This window comes from Lineus longissimus, chromosome 2 (assembly GCF_910592395.1).
Source record: "Lineus longissimus chromosome 2, tnLinLong1.2, whole genome shotgun sequence".
NCBI classification, from domain to species: domain Eukaryota; kingdom Metazoa; phylum Nemertea; class Pilidiophora; order Heteronemertea; family Lineidae; genus Lineus; species Lineus longissimus.
Window position 1 is genome coordinate 10152638 of NC_088309.1, and position 16565 is coordinate 10169202.

Genomic DNA, 16565 nt, shown 5'->3' on the forward strand with positions numbered 1-16565 from the left:
TGCACAATTAGCAGCCTGCCTGCTGATCTGTGAATCCAGCTGCTCGGCAACCTTGTATTGTAAAAACGTCAACAGCCCCGCAGTTCATCCAACAACTATCCGCTGAATTAGAACAATAGGGTCCTCGGATGTCAGTTATTCAATCACATCGCTTGAAACTCCTTCAGAAGATTTTACAAAATTATCATGATCGTCTGAACTAAACCAAACTAAACTGAGGAAACCATAGAGGGACAAACCAACGGAAATCACAGAAGTTAAAAGACAATATATTCTTCAGTAAAAATCATATTTTTATTTCAGCAAAATCTTGACATCTTTTAGGCAGAAGAGCAATTTCATCGATGAAGTTTACTCAAGAAGCACCACAAAAATCATTCAACATCACCTGCTTTCAAACTGTCCAGATGCAAGTAACTGCAAGGGACATTGTGCCTCGAACATACATGTAAAGATGATTTTATGAGGACATATTGTGCAATAGATTTTTCTGGCAAGGTGACTCGCCAGCAATTATGAATTTGAGATTTGAGTTAATAATGAGGAACCGGCGCGATTTATCCGCCGTGTGGCGCTGCAATCGATCATACCAAAACTCTCCATTTCCAATGCATTATCATGTTATTTCTGAGCCCGAAAATGATCGCTTATTTTCGACCGATTTTGGCGACGTTTGCATCTTCCTGTTTTAAATCTATTGAGCTATCAGTTTTTTAAGATAATTTTGCGGAAAATATGCGCGATGCCAGTTATTGGGCACGTTTTCTGTTGTTGAAATCCTGTGCAAAAATGTACGCAATGGTTTCCTGTGATTGACCTCATGCGACGTCAACAGACCAGAAAATGACGTCATGGCGTCAGAAGGTACGATCGATTGTGGCGCCGCCACTGGCATTTATCTTAACGCCGGTTCCTCATTGCCCACTTCAAATGAAAAACTTTGCCACTTTCTTTGTTTTCATAAAATAGCAAAAACAAAGTTGACATTTCAATTCATTTCCATCAAAAAATGGATGATTTTGAAATTAACGATTTTGCACATATGCTTCTCGTAACAAACAGCTTCCAGAATATGAGATCTTCACAGTGGAATTATTCAGAAAAATTACTATTCCCTAATGTTCTTGATTTCCACTAGCCCTTTACCTCACAACAGACTCAGACTGACAAACAGGATGAAGTGAATAAATGCTCTGCTGGATGATGTGTACTAAATTGTTCTCCTCTAACTGACTTTATTCAGTTCCACATCGAATACTAGAGTGCTGTTTGCTGGAATGCCATCCAACTTTTCTTTTCCATACCTACAAGTACAAAGACAAAATAACTTCATTAATTAGAAGAAAACCAAATGTCTGAAGACTCGGACATCCCAAAATAAATATATATTTTTTGCCCATATCAGGTTTGTGGAATACTATGCAGTGTTTTCCACCATGAATTTCTCCGGTTGTGTGTGACATCTGCATATTTTTGACACAAATGAGCCTTCATTTCGGTTATGACCAGGTTAGCAGCAAAATCAGTCCAAGTGCTTCAATAGCAACAGTAAAACCACTACCAACACCATGAGTCTGACTGGATGCTATAATTGGTCTGTCCGAGTGCTAAGTGGAAAAAAGACTTTGTGCCTGGACTGGCTGACTAGGTAAGTAGATAATCTGGAAAAAAACCATAAGAAAACTTACGCCATGGCTGGTGGAATTGTGATTTTTCTCTTGCCTCCAACTTTCATTCCTGAAATGAGTAAAACACAAAATCTTTGGTTAATTTTAAATAGTCTTCGTACACTAGTCTGATGACAACATTAATCACAGATTTGAATTCAGCTAGGTCCTACTTTAGCATCAGCTACATATTTGAAGTAAGCGATAATTGAATAAATCTGATGAATCAGAGTGTCATTTGCATTTTTGTCCCAAAATTGTATTGGGCTGTCCTTACCTTGCAATGCCAAGTCCCATCCCTTGATAACTTCATTTTTACCAAGTTTGAACTTAAATCCTGGTCCTCCCCTATTTGAGTCAAATACCTTTCCGTTCGTCAAGCGACCAGTGTAATTTACTGTGACCTGCCAAATAATAATGCAGATGTATTTCTCCGATGAAGTTGAGCGACCATACATCTGACGTGTTGTCAAAACGTCCATGTCAAAAATACACATGACTAGAAATGGCTCAGGGAAACTGAAGAGTCGTAAAAAATTTCCCAAGTATCCTGGTGATGTCTCCAACTAGTTAATTCAATACTTGCTTCATAGTTGCTACCAACTATACTGCTACTACATCAGGCTTACCGTTTTCCCATGCTTGGCCTCAGGACCATGACCCTCCTTCGTTATTTCTAAGGCAATTCCACCCTGGATGGTTTTCTTCACTGGTTTCTTGGGCTGTTGGGGCGTCTGAAATTGACATTATGACAACATGAGTCAACTGATTACCAGCGGTACAGTCCACATTAGCCATGACATGTCACAAGCGAGTCCAATAATCATCATCATCATCATTATTATCTTCACTACTATCATCATCATCAGTAAGGCGTCTTGCCATGGACAGGACCTTTGCCAAGAACGAAACTAAAACTGTGCCTCTATCATACCTGATTTCCAGGGGTCTTCTGCTGATTCTGTTGTTGATTCTTCTGAGGAGTCTGATTCTGCTGTGGGGTCTGTGGTTGCGAAGTCTCTCCATCTTTATTTTTCTTCCTCTTCTTCTTCTTTTTACTCTTTGGTGTTTCAGGTGTATTATTAGCCGCTTGACTTGGCGTGGCAGCGGAAGCATTTTCCTTCTTCACAGATTTGGGAGTCTCAGCACTGTTGGGTTTCTTTGCAGATTTCGGTGTCTGAGCATTTTCTTTCTTGACTGATTTTGGGGTTTCTTGTGGCTTTTCCTTCTTGGCAGATTTTTGCTGTTCTTGTTTGGCATTCTTTTTAGACGACTTTGGTGTCTCTGGTTTTCCTTTTTTCTCAGATTTTGGAGTTTTCATCTCAAGTGCACTTACCTGAAAAAAAATCAATAGGTACTGTACATGTCAAGCGAGGTGAAACCTGATAGCAGGTGTTTGAAACTGTTCTAGCTCGTGAGCTGTTTGTCCAGACACACAGCAACAAATCAAATGCGATTAGGAAAGATTGACAATAAGTGACCACGGCTCTGATGTATTAGACCTTCAGTATTCAAGATTAGGCACAATGTTATCTGAAAACAGAACAGGATGAAAAATCAATTGATCAAGAACTAAAACATTACTGACCAGTGTCTGAAGCCTCTCCTCATAATTCCCATCGCTGTCTTCATCACTATCATCATCATCATCATCATCGTCACTGTCTCCTTCTTCATAACCTGCAATCAATTGATTAATCAATAAACAATGACGATGATTTAAAAGGACCTTACACAAGGGCTAAATACATAACCAGTCGTAGGCTAAAACCTTAAGACAGGAATGTGCTTTGACAAGTCACACAGGTTCAAAATAACATTTCTTGTAAAAATGCAACATCACCTTTCAGCAAATGTTAAGGAAGAACACGTAGTTGTAGGCCCTGACACAAAGTCTGCTTCAAGTATCATAGAAAGGCAGAATAGCAAAGATGATGAACTCGTGGAAATACTCTGGACCTCCAGCTTCTAACAGTGGTGACACCTGTTGTCCCGCGGTACGTACCCAAAAAATCTTTGGCACCGTCATCAAGCCAATCATAGTCATCCTCCTCACTGTCATCTTCATCATCATCATCATCCATCTGCATCTTCTCTACTCTTATTTTCTTTGAAGCCTTTTCTGGAACCCTTTTTTTCCTTTTCCCTGGAGATGAGATGGGAATACTTGATTGTCTGGTCTTTTGTAAACTGACAGGTATGATACATGGTTTACTTCCCGCTACATTTTTAAGGAGTTCAGGTAGTATGGACAGTTTCATCTTACTGAATTTAGAATTTTTGGAGACATGATCTTGCATTTTCTTGTTTTCTCGGTCGATTCTTTGGCAGACAGCAGAAAATGAATCACAGGAGAAATTTTTACCACAGACAATATTATTTGGAAAATTGTCTGAAACGTTCAACTAGCCTTACCGTCTTTAGATGGTATAAAATCCTCATCGTCCTCATCACTTGTATCAGTATCGTCCTCTATTGCCTGAAGGATTGGGACATCTAGAAATAACAGATTTAGTGGAGGGTATAATTAATATCTTGAGTTAACTGCAAAACGTCTTCAAACATTTAACGTTACAAAACTTCAAACACGAAACATAGGATTATCAACACAATGCAAACAGACAGAACTTGAATTCCCTTTTTCTACACTGCCATTACAAAAGCGCTACAGTAATACCCTATAAATCTGCAAGGGACATAATAGAACTATATCTTAGTTCCTATGATCAAGTAAACCAATCCAAGTGAATGACTGACTATGAGGGAGCATAAATTATCTTCTTAATGTTTATCAACTAATAAAAACTTCTTACCCTCATCATCGGAGTCTTCCTCATCATCTGAAGCCTCCTCATCTGTACTCATTTCCTCTTCACTCGCAAACATCCCCTCGGGTAGATCATTATCGTACCTGTCGTCACCCACAAGGTAACCTGTCAGGTGCACCACACCTGCAATCAAATCAGAAGACAATTGCTTGAAATTCTTCAAGGGTATGATCATAAAAGGAGGAATTATGTTTTATTAACTACAGTGGAGCCTCTCTATTAAGGACACCATTGGGATCGACAGATGCTATCCTTAATTAAGAGGTGTCTTGATTACAGAGGTCAAATTCAATGGAAAAGACCAACTTGTTGACCAAATCCATTCACAAAGCAGGTGTACAAGTGGATCGCAACTTTTTTCTGTGTTTTTTTGCTCATTTCAGTGGGTCTCCACTCTCGAAGAGGCCAGGGAAGGCATCCATGTTTATCATCAGCAAGCCTTGTGTGTAGCTATCAAGAGCAAATATAAAACACATGCTTCTTTATTTCAAATTCTGCACACATTTGGCTGGAACTCTGTAGGACTGTTCTGAGACTTCACCTTGGCAATAAGACTGTCCTTACCTTTCCCACCATTCAAAAAGAAAATTACTTCTTCACCCTCAGTGAAATTCAAATCCAAGGGCTGCTGATGAAGCTTTCCAACCTCAAGAGTACACAATAGGAATTCAGTTTTCTCATGCTGAAGCATCACCGACACAAAACGTTCTTCTTTTGGGACATCTGAAACGAGATATACCGTAAGGAAAGATTGGAAAGGGGCTATTCACCTTAGGGACATAAACCTGATTTGTAATGCGTGGGAAAACCATTATACTTATGATCTTGAAACTTGCAGGTTAGGTATGATACTTTCGACTGAGACAATTCATAACGGCATCATAAAATTTTTATTTTGAACTAATTATATTGTAAGTTATAACAATCTTTTTGCTCGCCATATGCACATGTCAGGTTCTGCCATGGCCCAGACAACTTAGTCTGCAGAAGTCCTAACACAAATCAAATCATCTGAGTTCTGTTCCTCACCTTTCTTCTTTGGAGGCTCCAGTGCAGCCATGGAGATGTGGAAACTGTTCTCCACCAGCTGGCTGTAACGTTTCCCACCATCGAGAGTTACACCTGAAAATCAAGACCATGCTGTATGAGGGCCAAAATCAGGAGTACAAAATGAGTTTGTTTCCTTCCTGGTTGGAACGGCCGGGGACAAGGCGCCCTGAAATATAGTTGCTCTCATACGAAATGTTTTCCTTGGAGCCGCCTTATATTCATAAAGGAGGAGTTCATCGTCGATAAGACGGCACGGCAAGCAAGCACAGTCGCAATGTATGTCGTAAATCAAATAGGTTTTCTTTGTGACGAAAATGACAGTTTAGGCAAATATCCTTTCTGAATAAACTGCAAAAGACGGTGTCAGAACAAGGCAGAAACACCTCAGAATCTTAAAAGCATGCTGACTATACTATAGCCTATAGTATAGGATTACATTGTTCATTTACACACAATGCACAGTGTGGGTAGTGCATTGCCCGGCCGGTCGGCGAGGAGCAATAATTTTATGCATAGAAAAAGTGCTGCAGAAACCCATCAGGCACATTATAATGAACTAAAATGGACTGCTTTACATAGGTATTGCTTTTTTTGATAAGATGAGATGATTAACGAAATGATTCGGGAAAGCAGAACGTTGAAATCTTACCCCAAAACATGCTTTTGACTTCAGAAATTGCGACCATTTCAACACATGTACATTGCTTCCGGTTGACATGCGCCTTGACGACCTGCAATTTGATTGGATGATATCGTGAAAATTTCAGCGCGAAATTTAAACGTGGCTTTGGCACGTGGCGATGGCAAAGGGGCCATCTCGAGAGTTGATTCCCAGATTTATTTAGGTTGTGGGGCACAAAGTCTCTGAATGGTTGAGCCTAGCTTTGCTAGTACCTGTTTGATTCTATCTCTTTGCTCCTCCTCTCCAAGTTACTATAGCAGCGACTCATCAATTCCGATAAGCATCAGGCTCCAAAGGAGTAGCAATGATAAAAGAGCTCTAGTTCCATCCTTACTGTTTTGTGAAATTGTCTCAGTGACAACAGAGAGCGTCATAGAATATAAGAGAGAGGGGCGTCTGGAATTTTTGTCATGGGAGTGTAGATATGGTGGGGTGGGGGATGGCCCCAGTAGCATGCTCTCAGATACCATCCTACAGATATATATCATATATATTCATCATGGTTGTGACATCCTCCTCATGCAGCAGCAACTTCACACTCGAGCCTACATCAATGTCACACAATTTTTATCCCGCTTATGGGATGTGTCACTGTCTCAGTTGCTATGGTAATTAATCGTCACATAAGCATCAGCATGCTATGGGCCTTGATCAATACAATGATCTGAGCAACCCAAACGAAATGAAATAAAAACAATATGTTTAGTGAAATATTTTGTTTTATCATGAAATATACAAAAGTATTTTACAGGTATGCACGGTATTTAAAGGTTGCATAGAAAATATAATTATGATTATTTACAAGGCATGATTGGGAAATTTTTTAAATTATCCAATTACGAACAAAATGAGGTATTTTATAATAATCAACAAACATCCCCCCAACCCAACAGGAATTAAAACAGGTTCATGCATTTCATTATCATATACAGTCACTAAAAAATACCCGCCTCTGTAGAAAAGTTCATAAAAAGTTTACAGGACAATGACTTGAAGTCTTTATCCAATCCAACTTGACCCGCAATGCTTTGAGATCGCTAAATCACTTGTGGGGCTCTATAGTGTTGACACAAATGCTTGAGAGTCAGGAAGTATCCAATCCAAACAATTAAAATTTTACCACATCAACTTTTGTCGGAGTATCTGCTGACATTTTATACAGTTTAAAAAAACTTGCTATGTTCCACTTACGTAAATATCGAAGAAAATATCCCTCAAAAACTTTGTTTTTTCACCATCTACCAAACCCAGTTTTTCACTGGTAAAATTAGTCTTGATGAATTCAGTACAGATAGCGAAACTAACCAAGAAGAGGAGCTGAATACACTCTTTACCGCTTCTCGAGTTTTAGAATTGATTATTTAATATCGCAGTCAATAAGCAAGATTCCTCTGAACGAATTGGCTTGCATCCAATTCAGCCTTCAGCACACTAGCTTGCATGCAGATTCCATGATGAAATCCCTCCTGTAGATGATTCAGGGAACAAACAATACAAACTCGATAATCAATATTATAACTTTAGCACCATGAATACCTTATGCTATTTACAGATACATATTCTGATTATTGATTAGGTGAGCAATTAAAAAGTGTTTTACAATTTGTTGGTCTTCTAAAACTCGGGCGGTTTTATTTTTCCAACAAACTTTGTAGATTAGATTAGAGTGAAGCAACCTAGCTGTCCCTCTAGATGCACGCCTTACAACCTAACAGTTTTTTGTTTGCCATGATAAGTTTTCAAAATCGAAAGGATAGCAGAACCGACCTTGAATTTGTTTCACAATTATCTACTTAAAATGCGATAACTTTAAACCACGCAGTAGATTTTGCACACAAATAAGGTTTGCAAAAATGAAAGTGTCCGCCGTTGAAAAAAGTACCAGGCACAAATTACAAGATGGCGAAAGATGTTTTCAATATCCCTTCCATAAAGTTTTTATGCTGAGCATAATAGTTCCGAATCCTGTCTTGAAAATGGCACCATCACTTGTAATGTCGGCGATAAATCCAATGTCCAACATGAAATTTACTATGATAGTCACACGAGCGTTGAGAGCTCACTCTGACTGATGACAGATGCACCATTTGCAGGTGTCGACTTTCCAGATTTCTCCTTCTCTTTCGACTCGAAAACTGGAACATTTTCATTCGCCTTCCGTTTATTTTTAAACCAATAGAACAGTGCCTGCACGACGGCAACCGAACAGAACAGTAGTCCAATGGCCATGATGGCTGACGATATTATTGCTGGCGTAATCTTTAGTTCCATAAGTGAGTGAAGAATCACAGCTGAAAGATAGAATTGAAACATGCGTTATTTCAAATCATGCTGATCGAACATGTCATCCTCGCATGATCCCCGCTGCAGACGACGTCAAGTTTTTAGCCTTGGTTGGTTACTTTAAAGGAGCACATCTTACAATCCGTGATTACCATCACAGCCACCAAGAAGACCATGGGTACATTTTGTAGTACAGCCACTCTGTTGATTGGCAGATAGATTTATAATACATGTACTTAGAAGCTGCACCTAGTGCTTTACACTCAAATTTCCAGTCACTCACAAAGATCTATCTGGAACAGTGTAAATGTGGGTGTGGGAGGGGGGCGGTTGCGCTCCCTGCTTGGATCCACCTTTGTCTTACCTGAGATATAGACTGGTATCGAGAGGAAGAATCCGGTTATTGCAAGAAATCGAGTGCTGGCACATTCTTTCAGATATTTGAAGGCCCTGCAGTGAAAAAATAAGTAGGTTACTTCAAATTTTCTACTTTATCGCAGCGCTTTTTGCAAGTCTAAGTAAAGTAGAACCTCTCTATTAGGACACAGACACCTCCGGATGGACAAGAACTGTCCTTAAAATAGAGAGATGTCCTGATTAAAGAGGTCAAATTGGAAACAACATGGAAACTACAAGTCAACCGACTTTTAGACTTAGTCAAAACAACTTAGCTAAATGAGCCATGAAGTTCAAGCCAGTAAAGTAAAAGTCAAAACATATCAGTCTAACTATTTGTTATAGGCTGAGAAGTTTTGAACAGCAATGCTCGCCAAAGTCCCTTTTCATGAACTGGACTGCACCCTTAGTTTCACTTATTGACAGACCATCTTGTAGTAGATTTGGCTAGTCGGTAGCTACAGCATTGTGATCAAAGTGACTTGCTCAAGGTCACGCAGGGAAAAGGAACCCAGGGTCTTTGCGGTGTTTCCTGTAGGTGTTTCATGTCCAGAACACCCTTTCAACCAATAAGTTCAAGTAGAACAGTTCGAATCAAACTAGATACCAAGCCAAATTTCATGGACGAGTTCATCGGGGGTATTTTTCCGACTATGATCAAGAAAGCACTTTGTCATAGGGCATCCAGGCAAGGCAGAGCACAACAAGGAGAAACACTCAACATAATGACAAGACATGGACAAATATGTCCGATATTATAGGTCTATGTCATTATAGGTCTATGTCGTAGAAGAGTCAAGTTTTATACAAAACCCCATGGTTTATGCTTACTAAAGAGATCATGAGTGCATGGCAAAGTTATACCCTGTAATTATTAGTGTAAAGTGTAATGTTCCAGAGAGTGAAAGAATAATCGGCACTTTCTGGCCTAGTTTCTCCCTTGAGGCCATGAAAGGCACAGTGGGCAGATCTGAGCTCCCTGATACTCCTACACAGGGAAACAAAGCATTAAATTCATAGATTTTCTGGGTTAGGCATGGCAGTTTGCGACATCAAAGCAACACTGAGGTTTGTGATATCAAAGATGCACTTTGAAACTAAATGTTCTCCCATTTTTGATCATGTACATTTGGCTTTGTCTTGCTTAGTCAATAACAACTCCTGCTACTCAGCCACCTTTCAAAAAGGATCTTAAAGGATGAACAAGTGTCCTTGATAGATAATTTTGGGCAGGAAGTTACAGCATTAATTCCTGTACAGACGGCAGCTATTGGATACAAAACAGAAATTTGTCAATCCAACATCAGACTGACATCATTCTGACATCAAGCCACCTATGTCAGAAGCACGATGTCAAAATGACATCTGGGGCTGATGTTAACATGTAATCCTGAGCCAAAAAGATGAGATGCCTACAGTCCTGCACAAAGCAAAAGGTGTGGCTAATGTGACCAGTACTGTAATACACTAAAACTGACCTTTCCTCTCCTTGTGGCACTTTCACTAGTTTTGCTGCGAAGTAACATTGCATGACGCACACCAACACACAGCTGAGATTTATCATGAGAACGACACTCGCCAACGCTATTGCCACTTCGTGAAAACTTTCATAGAGGGAGCTGTTTAGTATGCCTCCGAGTGTTGAGGGATTGACCGATCCTGTGGCAGTGTGGGAAAGCTTTAACAAAAGTTGTATTCCAAGGACTCCGAACACTAGAGCCAGAAGAGCAACTAGTCCTAGCGTCGCCAGTGAATTTTGTACTCCAAAGTCTTTTCCGTATAGCGTAATCCTCGACCCTGCTCTCGAAAGTAAGCTGGGTTTAGAGTTACTTAGACTTGGTTTCGACTGGCCCAGAGGAACCGGTTTGACGAATCCATTCATTTTGTGTGTTGGGGTCAAGGGTGAGATGGGCGAGGTCACCGCGAGTGGCGAGGTTGGCGTTCTTGGGATACTTCCACCGAGAGTTGAACTGATAACGACACGATTAGGATGCGATAGACTCCCCGAGCTGAGGTCCTTACGGCTTGACGTACTGATGGCTGTACTGTTGTTACTATTCAAAGTATGATCTTTGAAGTAGTAGGAATTGTCCCTGTCCAGATTGCTCAAAGGGCTCAAGGGGCTTCGATAAGCCTTTGCTCGGGTAGCGTTGTAGTCATTGTGGGTAAACACCGAGTCCCTATATGAGTCCCGATATGGGTAATCCTGAAAGGCATCGTTTTTATACATGGTGCCTCATGAAGGAACTCTATTCTCGTCCAAAAAGCTCACTGGGGGTACCCGCCTGTAAAAAAGCATAAAACGATCATTAGTGTTACCGATTTGGCTCGTTATACCCCCATGCCGCACTGGCATTCTCTCCGGTTCTCCCTCAGTGACCAGTGGACATTTTTAGCCCCCAAATCTCCATTCCATCTTTCCGGTACAATGCCCGCTTTTAAGTTATCGACCTGATCATTGTTGAAAGGGTCTAAATATAAGGGAATGCTTTGAACCTGAAAGAGGTAGAGATGTGAGATTTAATGAGCTGGAAGATGAGAATGCGATTAATGAAAGGGATGGAGGGCAGCCACGTGATCTGGAGAGGAACCCTTGATGAGATTATCATTCAAAAACATCCAATTAGATCCAAGAGCTGAATGACCATCTAATGCAAAACACATCGAAGTGTCAAGTTTTTCAAATGCAGGCTGGCACGAAAGGTATCGAAAACAAGTTACAAACTCAAACAACAATAAGTCACGGGTTGTTTTGTCCAAGAAAGGCAATGAGTCGACCAAGCTGAAATGATTGAAGTGTCAAATCGCAATCAGATACGATACCAAAGGTATCAGGAGCACGTACACCCTTCGGGTCAACAGTTGTGAGTGCCACGATTGTCACGAACTGTCCAAGAAGTGCAAGAGCTGAGTGATAAATGACCGAACACCATGAAAAGATTGTGATGTCAAGTTGCAATGTCAGAAATGACAATCGAGAAGAATTCCTTGAACATAATAACAAGTGCAAACTACTAGATAATATAACATGCATTCATATAAGAATACTCTAGTTTCCCTGATCTAAGACCACTTCTGAATATTCTCGTATGCTAATACCATTCAAGATGTTCCAAAAAATTTGACAGACACAACAATGGCAACGCTAAGTTGTCCAATGGTCAAGCTGTTATGTTCTGGTTCATCCTTCGCTTCGACTTTGTGGTCATTGATCAACCGGTCTTAGATCGGGGAATCTAGAGTATCTTTATTATCTGCGTGTTATGCCAGTCATGCGTGATTCAATTCTTCCACCTGAGTTCAGCAAACCTACACTGCATAACATATCGTATCAATAGGCAATATGTCATTCAATATTTCATGGATGTATGGGTTGGCATTTTGACATAAGTATTGATATTTTGGCATTCCCTTCCTTCATTAACACTTTGAGTGCGGAAAACCGACATTTCAACCCCTTGATTGGTGACGATTCCTTCTTGTTTCAGCCAATGTAAAAAAAGCACCCTTCTCACCGTTTCCTTCTGAATGTTCCACATAATCTTCTACTTTGGAAACACAAAATAATTTTAGCTAACACGTACCTAAAAATACCAATGGGTTTTGTTAGGCTTATTGAAGTCCTTAGAAAAACAGGTCACACTTAGGTTCAAACGATAGTCCGCATTTAAAAGTTTTCCTTCTTGTAAATGCTAGAACACCAACACAAAAAGAATATTTGAACAAGAATTGGGTCTGGAGCGAAGGAATTTTAAATACCAGTTGCTTTGTAAAGGACTTGTCCAGAGTAATGGGAGAAAAAGCACCTCAATGTTACCAGTAGCATATTTCCAATACATTGGTTTCCATGATTTGGGGAATATAATTTGTTGTCGTGAAGAAAAACAAAAGCATCAATCGAAATTACTAATTAGCATGTTCCTGTGTTTCACTACCAATCAAGATAGATGTAAGACATCCTGTGCGTATACACCAATATATTTAGCAAGAAAGTGATGGTGGGTGCACTCTCACTTTTTCAAACTGAAGGACCACTTTCAGACAACCCTTCCAAGCACAACCTGGGTCCGATGACAGCTGTAATGACACTTGAAGTCGGGTCAACAGCCAACTGTAAGCACTTTTTTTTGTAGTAGGCAGCTGCAACTGCTGAGAGTCATCCACACTTAGAGCTGTGCAACTCTCGACCACCATGTAAAATATACTCAACATAGTTTCAATCACCATTCGGTGTCATGTCATGAACGAGCTAGATACCCTTTTCACCCCTGAACCTTGACCTGCCTGTCCTGTCCCAAGGGCATATACAAATCACCAAGCAAGCTCCTGTGCAACCATACAATCGCTGTGACAAGTTTTCACAAATTTTGATTCAATGATTTTGTCAACATGTGCAATATAGCCAGTCAAATCTAGCGGTAATATTCCGCATAGTCCAAGAAGCCAGCTGGGTATCATTGGCCTTTCATTACTTTCACAAGCACAATCAAGGAGTTGAAGACAAGTTCAGTTCATGTAGATGTACAACAGCCAAACTGTCAACCCAACTGGAGACACTGTAATCTCGATAAAACTGGTGAACAAACAGTGGAAAACACTTCTCCATCTGTAGCTCAACTCGTTAACTGGAGAACAATCGATTGATTGATTAGGATGTTGTCCATCTGGATTGAACTGCTAAATTCGAAATCAATAATCTATGGATGTATGTTTCGTCCAAGTATCTAAACTGCCAAATTGGAGAACAAATAGTGGAAGGACGTTTCATCTGTTTGTAGCGAAACTGCTAAACCCCAACTCAAGTGACAGCAAATCACCTGGAGTAACATCAAGGCTTAGAACATCATCTAAAATTTTAAAAAATTGAAATTGAAATTGAAAATTGGGTTCTTACCAAATTCTAAAATGATACGAAAATATACTCCTTCTTTTTAACAAGCAAGTGAGAGTACTAGAAGTCTTTGGCATAGCAGGGACTCGGAAGCGAGAAGGGCTTAAAATGGTTAATTTACTTTTCTCTAAGGGTCCACACACCAACTCTTACTAGGGGGTATTTTCTTTGTCCAATCAAGGGTATAAGCGCTTAGAAAAGGAATCAAAAGTTGTTAAAGCTAATTGGACTATTTGGATACGTCAAAAGGCTGCATTCCTCGCCATAGAGGGAGGTGTTTGCTGAAGAAAGGGCCTTAAGGGGAAGGGCCATTATCAGTCAGGGGATAAATGAACAACATAAGGGAAATGGGAGGAGAGAAGGGGTTATGCAGAGGTCTGATTTACATAAAACTGTTCTGAGCAGGATTAAGCAAAATTATTTTGGAATCAATAACTGATTTAGAATAAGACTCTTGATTTGGCCATTATTTTTATACTTGCTATGGAAAAATTGCAAAAGTTTATGGATAATTCTTAGCAAATCTAATAACCTACCAACTGCACGGACAAGTCAGCTTCGCTCATATCAAATGCTGGGAGCTTAATGACCAATATACTATACAGCATAAACCTGCAGATTGCATTCCAAAGTTGAGACAATTTTTCTGTATAATCCTTTATATAAATTAGTAAACAAACTTAAGCAAAGGAAACACCCTTCTGGAGTACACTGACAAGTTCTAGGGTTTGTTTTAAAAGGTATATCGGGAATAAACAAGCATTTTCACAAAGACAACATTCCAATGGTGTTGTTTCGACAATGATAACACACCATAATTTAAAAAGGTAACAAGTAAATTCAGTTCTTTGGGAACACTGAAAGGTGATTATTGCTAGACCAACATAATATCAGCACATGGTGCAGAGCTGCACCCAGTCTCACACCAGAAACAATAGAATTTTTCATTGTTTGTGCCAGTGGTTTTCCAGCCCAGCCAATCTATGAGTATTTCCTCCAAAGTTAGCTAAAACTATTTAAAGGACATCATGATTATGATAAGCGACATATCTCATGATGGGGGCAAATGCATGGTACCTGTCAAATACATCATCTTGCATGTCTTGCCAGACCCTGGAAAAGCACGGCCCCCGAGGCCCAAGGCAAGGAAAGTGCATTCCTTCAGCCACGAATAACCAAATAACCGATTGAACAAGCTAAGAAGTGGTACTCCAAATATTTGACAATGAAATTCTACTATTTCTGGTTGAGAGCTTGAACTCAATGACTGAGAGCACCATGAGAAATGACATGAATGATATGATTGGTAAATCAAATGCGAGAATTACATGTGTTGTGGGTCAAGAGAGAAAGTGCTTGCAAGAGAGGAAAACTTTTTAAAAAGGGATGATACTACATGTAGTTAAAATTCCCTAACTGCATGATCTGAACAACACATTTGATCAACAAATTTATGATGCATACTGCTATATTATATTGCCGGAGAGAGTATACCGGTATTAAAACGTTGTTGCAGGATGACATAACAATCAAGAGTACAGAATCTGAAATTACAGTTCACACTTTGGTTTAAGCATCTTACCATGTCACAGTTTCAATGTTCAGACGTGTCTGCCAATGTCAAGACTAAGGAGACCTAATAAAAAAACACACGACTGAACAAGAACTTACCAAGTAGCCTTCAAGCTATGCTCTCAAACTGCTTCCATACAATGAGAACAATTATGCAATTAGTCAAATAATTAACTAATTGGCAACTTTAATTGGGCAGATGGCCCCCTGAGGGCAACGCATTATTTTTGTTAAAATGGGTCACTGCGATGTTTAGAAGCACACCACTTTCACAGAAAAAACATCCCAAGTCAAACCAAAGGAAAAACAGTAATTTTAAAAGAAAGGTTGTGATTTTATAAACAGCCAAAGGGGGCCTAAATAGCCTCTTAAACCCAAGGGGCAAGCATTTGAAATTAGATGATAGAACATACTTTTGCTCTATTTAAAAGGTGTTTGAAAGTGTCTCCAGGGCAAAAATTCCCGCATACCCTTCAGATCCTGGAACATTTTTATGTGTTTCCCTGCATTTCCCGGGAGCATTGCAGCAATTTTCGCCCCAAAAGCACCCCTGTGGAACCCAGCCACTATTTAAATATTTATAATATTTCATCAATTCAATAGATCCCTGACAGGCCGAAAACCGGCCTTAGTTTCATTGACATTGCTACAGCAGAGATGGCGCTATAGTAGTGTTGCTTGAGAATAGGTAGGCGGTGGGCGGTATGTTAGCGGCCTGATAGGGATAAAGACGAAAATGAGTGGCTGGATATTGGAATCTAATAAAGGGATAAATCCCAAGTGCAACCCTAGAATAACATACATGATAAACACCCCATAAAATACTGAGACAATTTTATCTCGATCGTGCGCGGATCCACCAATGCATGCCAACTTTATACACTGTACATACATGGAAGCAAGAAAGTAAACACGCTACGAAAAGGCGAAACAAAAGTTGTCAACTAAATATAGATTTACCTGATTGTAGGGAATGATTAAAAACAACGAAATCAAAATGATCAGGATATTTTATTTCCTCGAAAAGGTGGATAAAGAAAGGAATAACAGAGAAACTTGACAGCAGCGAAACTCCCTGCCTGTGCGGCTTTTTTCCCACAATGCAATGCAAAAGTTAAAGCGCGGGGCCATTTCAAAAGTGATGTATGTCATCACCTTCTTTCACACCTTGCATTAATTTTAAAAATTCTGGAAAC

General features: G+C 39.8%; 2 protein-coding genes across 5 annotated transcripts; both read right to left on the minus strand.

Annotated features, from left to right (window-relative positions):
* Positions 1–270: 270 nt before the first annotated feature.
* LOC135483651 (uncharacterized) lies at positions 271–6253 on the minus strand. The gene is made up of 12 exons (XM_064764639.1): positions 6195–6253; positions 5525–5617; positions 5060–5218; positions 4481–4618; positions 4083–4163; positions 3673–3813; positions 3256–3347; positions 2602–3003; positions 2297–2401; positions 1945–2071; positions 1689–1737; positions 271–1304 (listed from the first exon to the last, which is right to left on the minus strand). Exons 1-12 carry the CDS (start codon positions 6229–6231, stop codon positions 1226–1228), a joined length of 1503 nt encoding a protein of 500 aa, XP_064620709.1. The 5' UTR covers positions 6232–6253; the 3' UTR covers positions 271–1225.
* Positions 6254–6977: 724 nt separating this feature from the next.
* Positions 6978–16462, minus strand: LOC135483652 (uncharacterized). 4 transcript variants are annotated; one of them, XM_064764641.1, is made up of 4 exons: positions 16330–16462; positions 10385–11191; positions 8875–8960; positions 6978–8518 (listed from the first exon to the last, which is right to left on the minus strand). In XM_064764641.1, exons 2-4 carry the CDS (start codon positions 11134–11136, stop codon positions 8268–8270), a joined length of 1089 nt encoding a protein of 362 aa, XP_064620711.1. In that variant the 5' UTR covers positions 11137–11191; positions 16330–16462; the 3' UTR covers positions 6978–8267. The 4 variants fall into 4 exon arrangements, with proteins under 4 accessions (XP_064620711.1, XP_064620713.1, XP_064620712.1 ...); XM_064764643.1 differs by lacking the exon at positions 16330–16462 and adding an exon at positions 11638–11851; XM_064764642.1 differs by lacking the exon at positions 16330–16462 and adding an exon at positions 11632–11851.
* Between the last annotated feature and the right edge of the window lie 103 nt (positions 16463–16565).

Bases quoted from the DNA above. Each gene is read 5' to 3' on its own strand.
- LOC135483652 (XM_064764641.1), bottom strand. From the start codon at position 11,136: ATGTATAAAAACGATGCCTTTCAGGATTACCCATATCGGGACTCATAT. The intron at 8,961-10,384 runs GTCAGTTTTAGT...TTTTCACTGCAG, and splicing joins GTGCCACAAGGAGAGGAAAG to GGCCTTCAAATATCTGAAAG. The intron at 8,519-8,874 runs GTAAGACAAAGG...TCTATCTTTCAG, and splicing joins GATACCAGTCTATATCTCAG to CTGTGATTCTTCACTCACTT.
- LOC135483651 (XM_064764639.1), bottom strand. From the start codon at position 6,231: ATGGTCGCAATTTCTGAAGTCAAAAGCATGTTTTGGG. The intron at 3,004-3,255 runs GTCAGTAATGTT...ATTTTTTTTCAG, and splicing joins AGGAGAGGCTTCAGACACTG to GTAAGTGCACTTGAGATGAA. The intron at 2,072-2,296 runs GTAAGCCTGATG...ATTATTTGGCAG, and splicing joins AGGCCAAGCATGGGAAAACG to GTCACAGTAAATTACACTGG.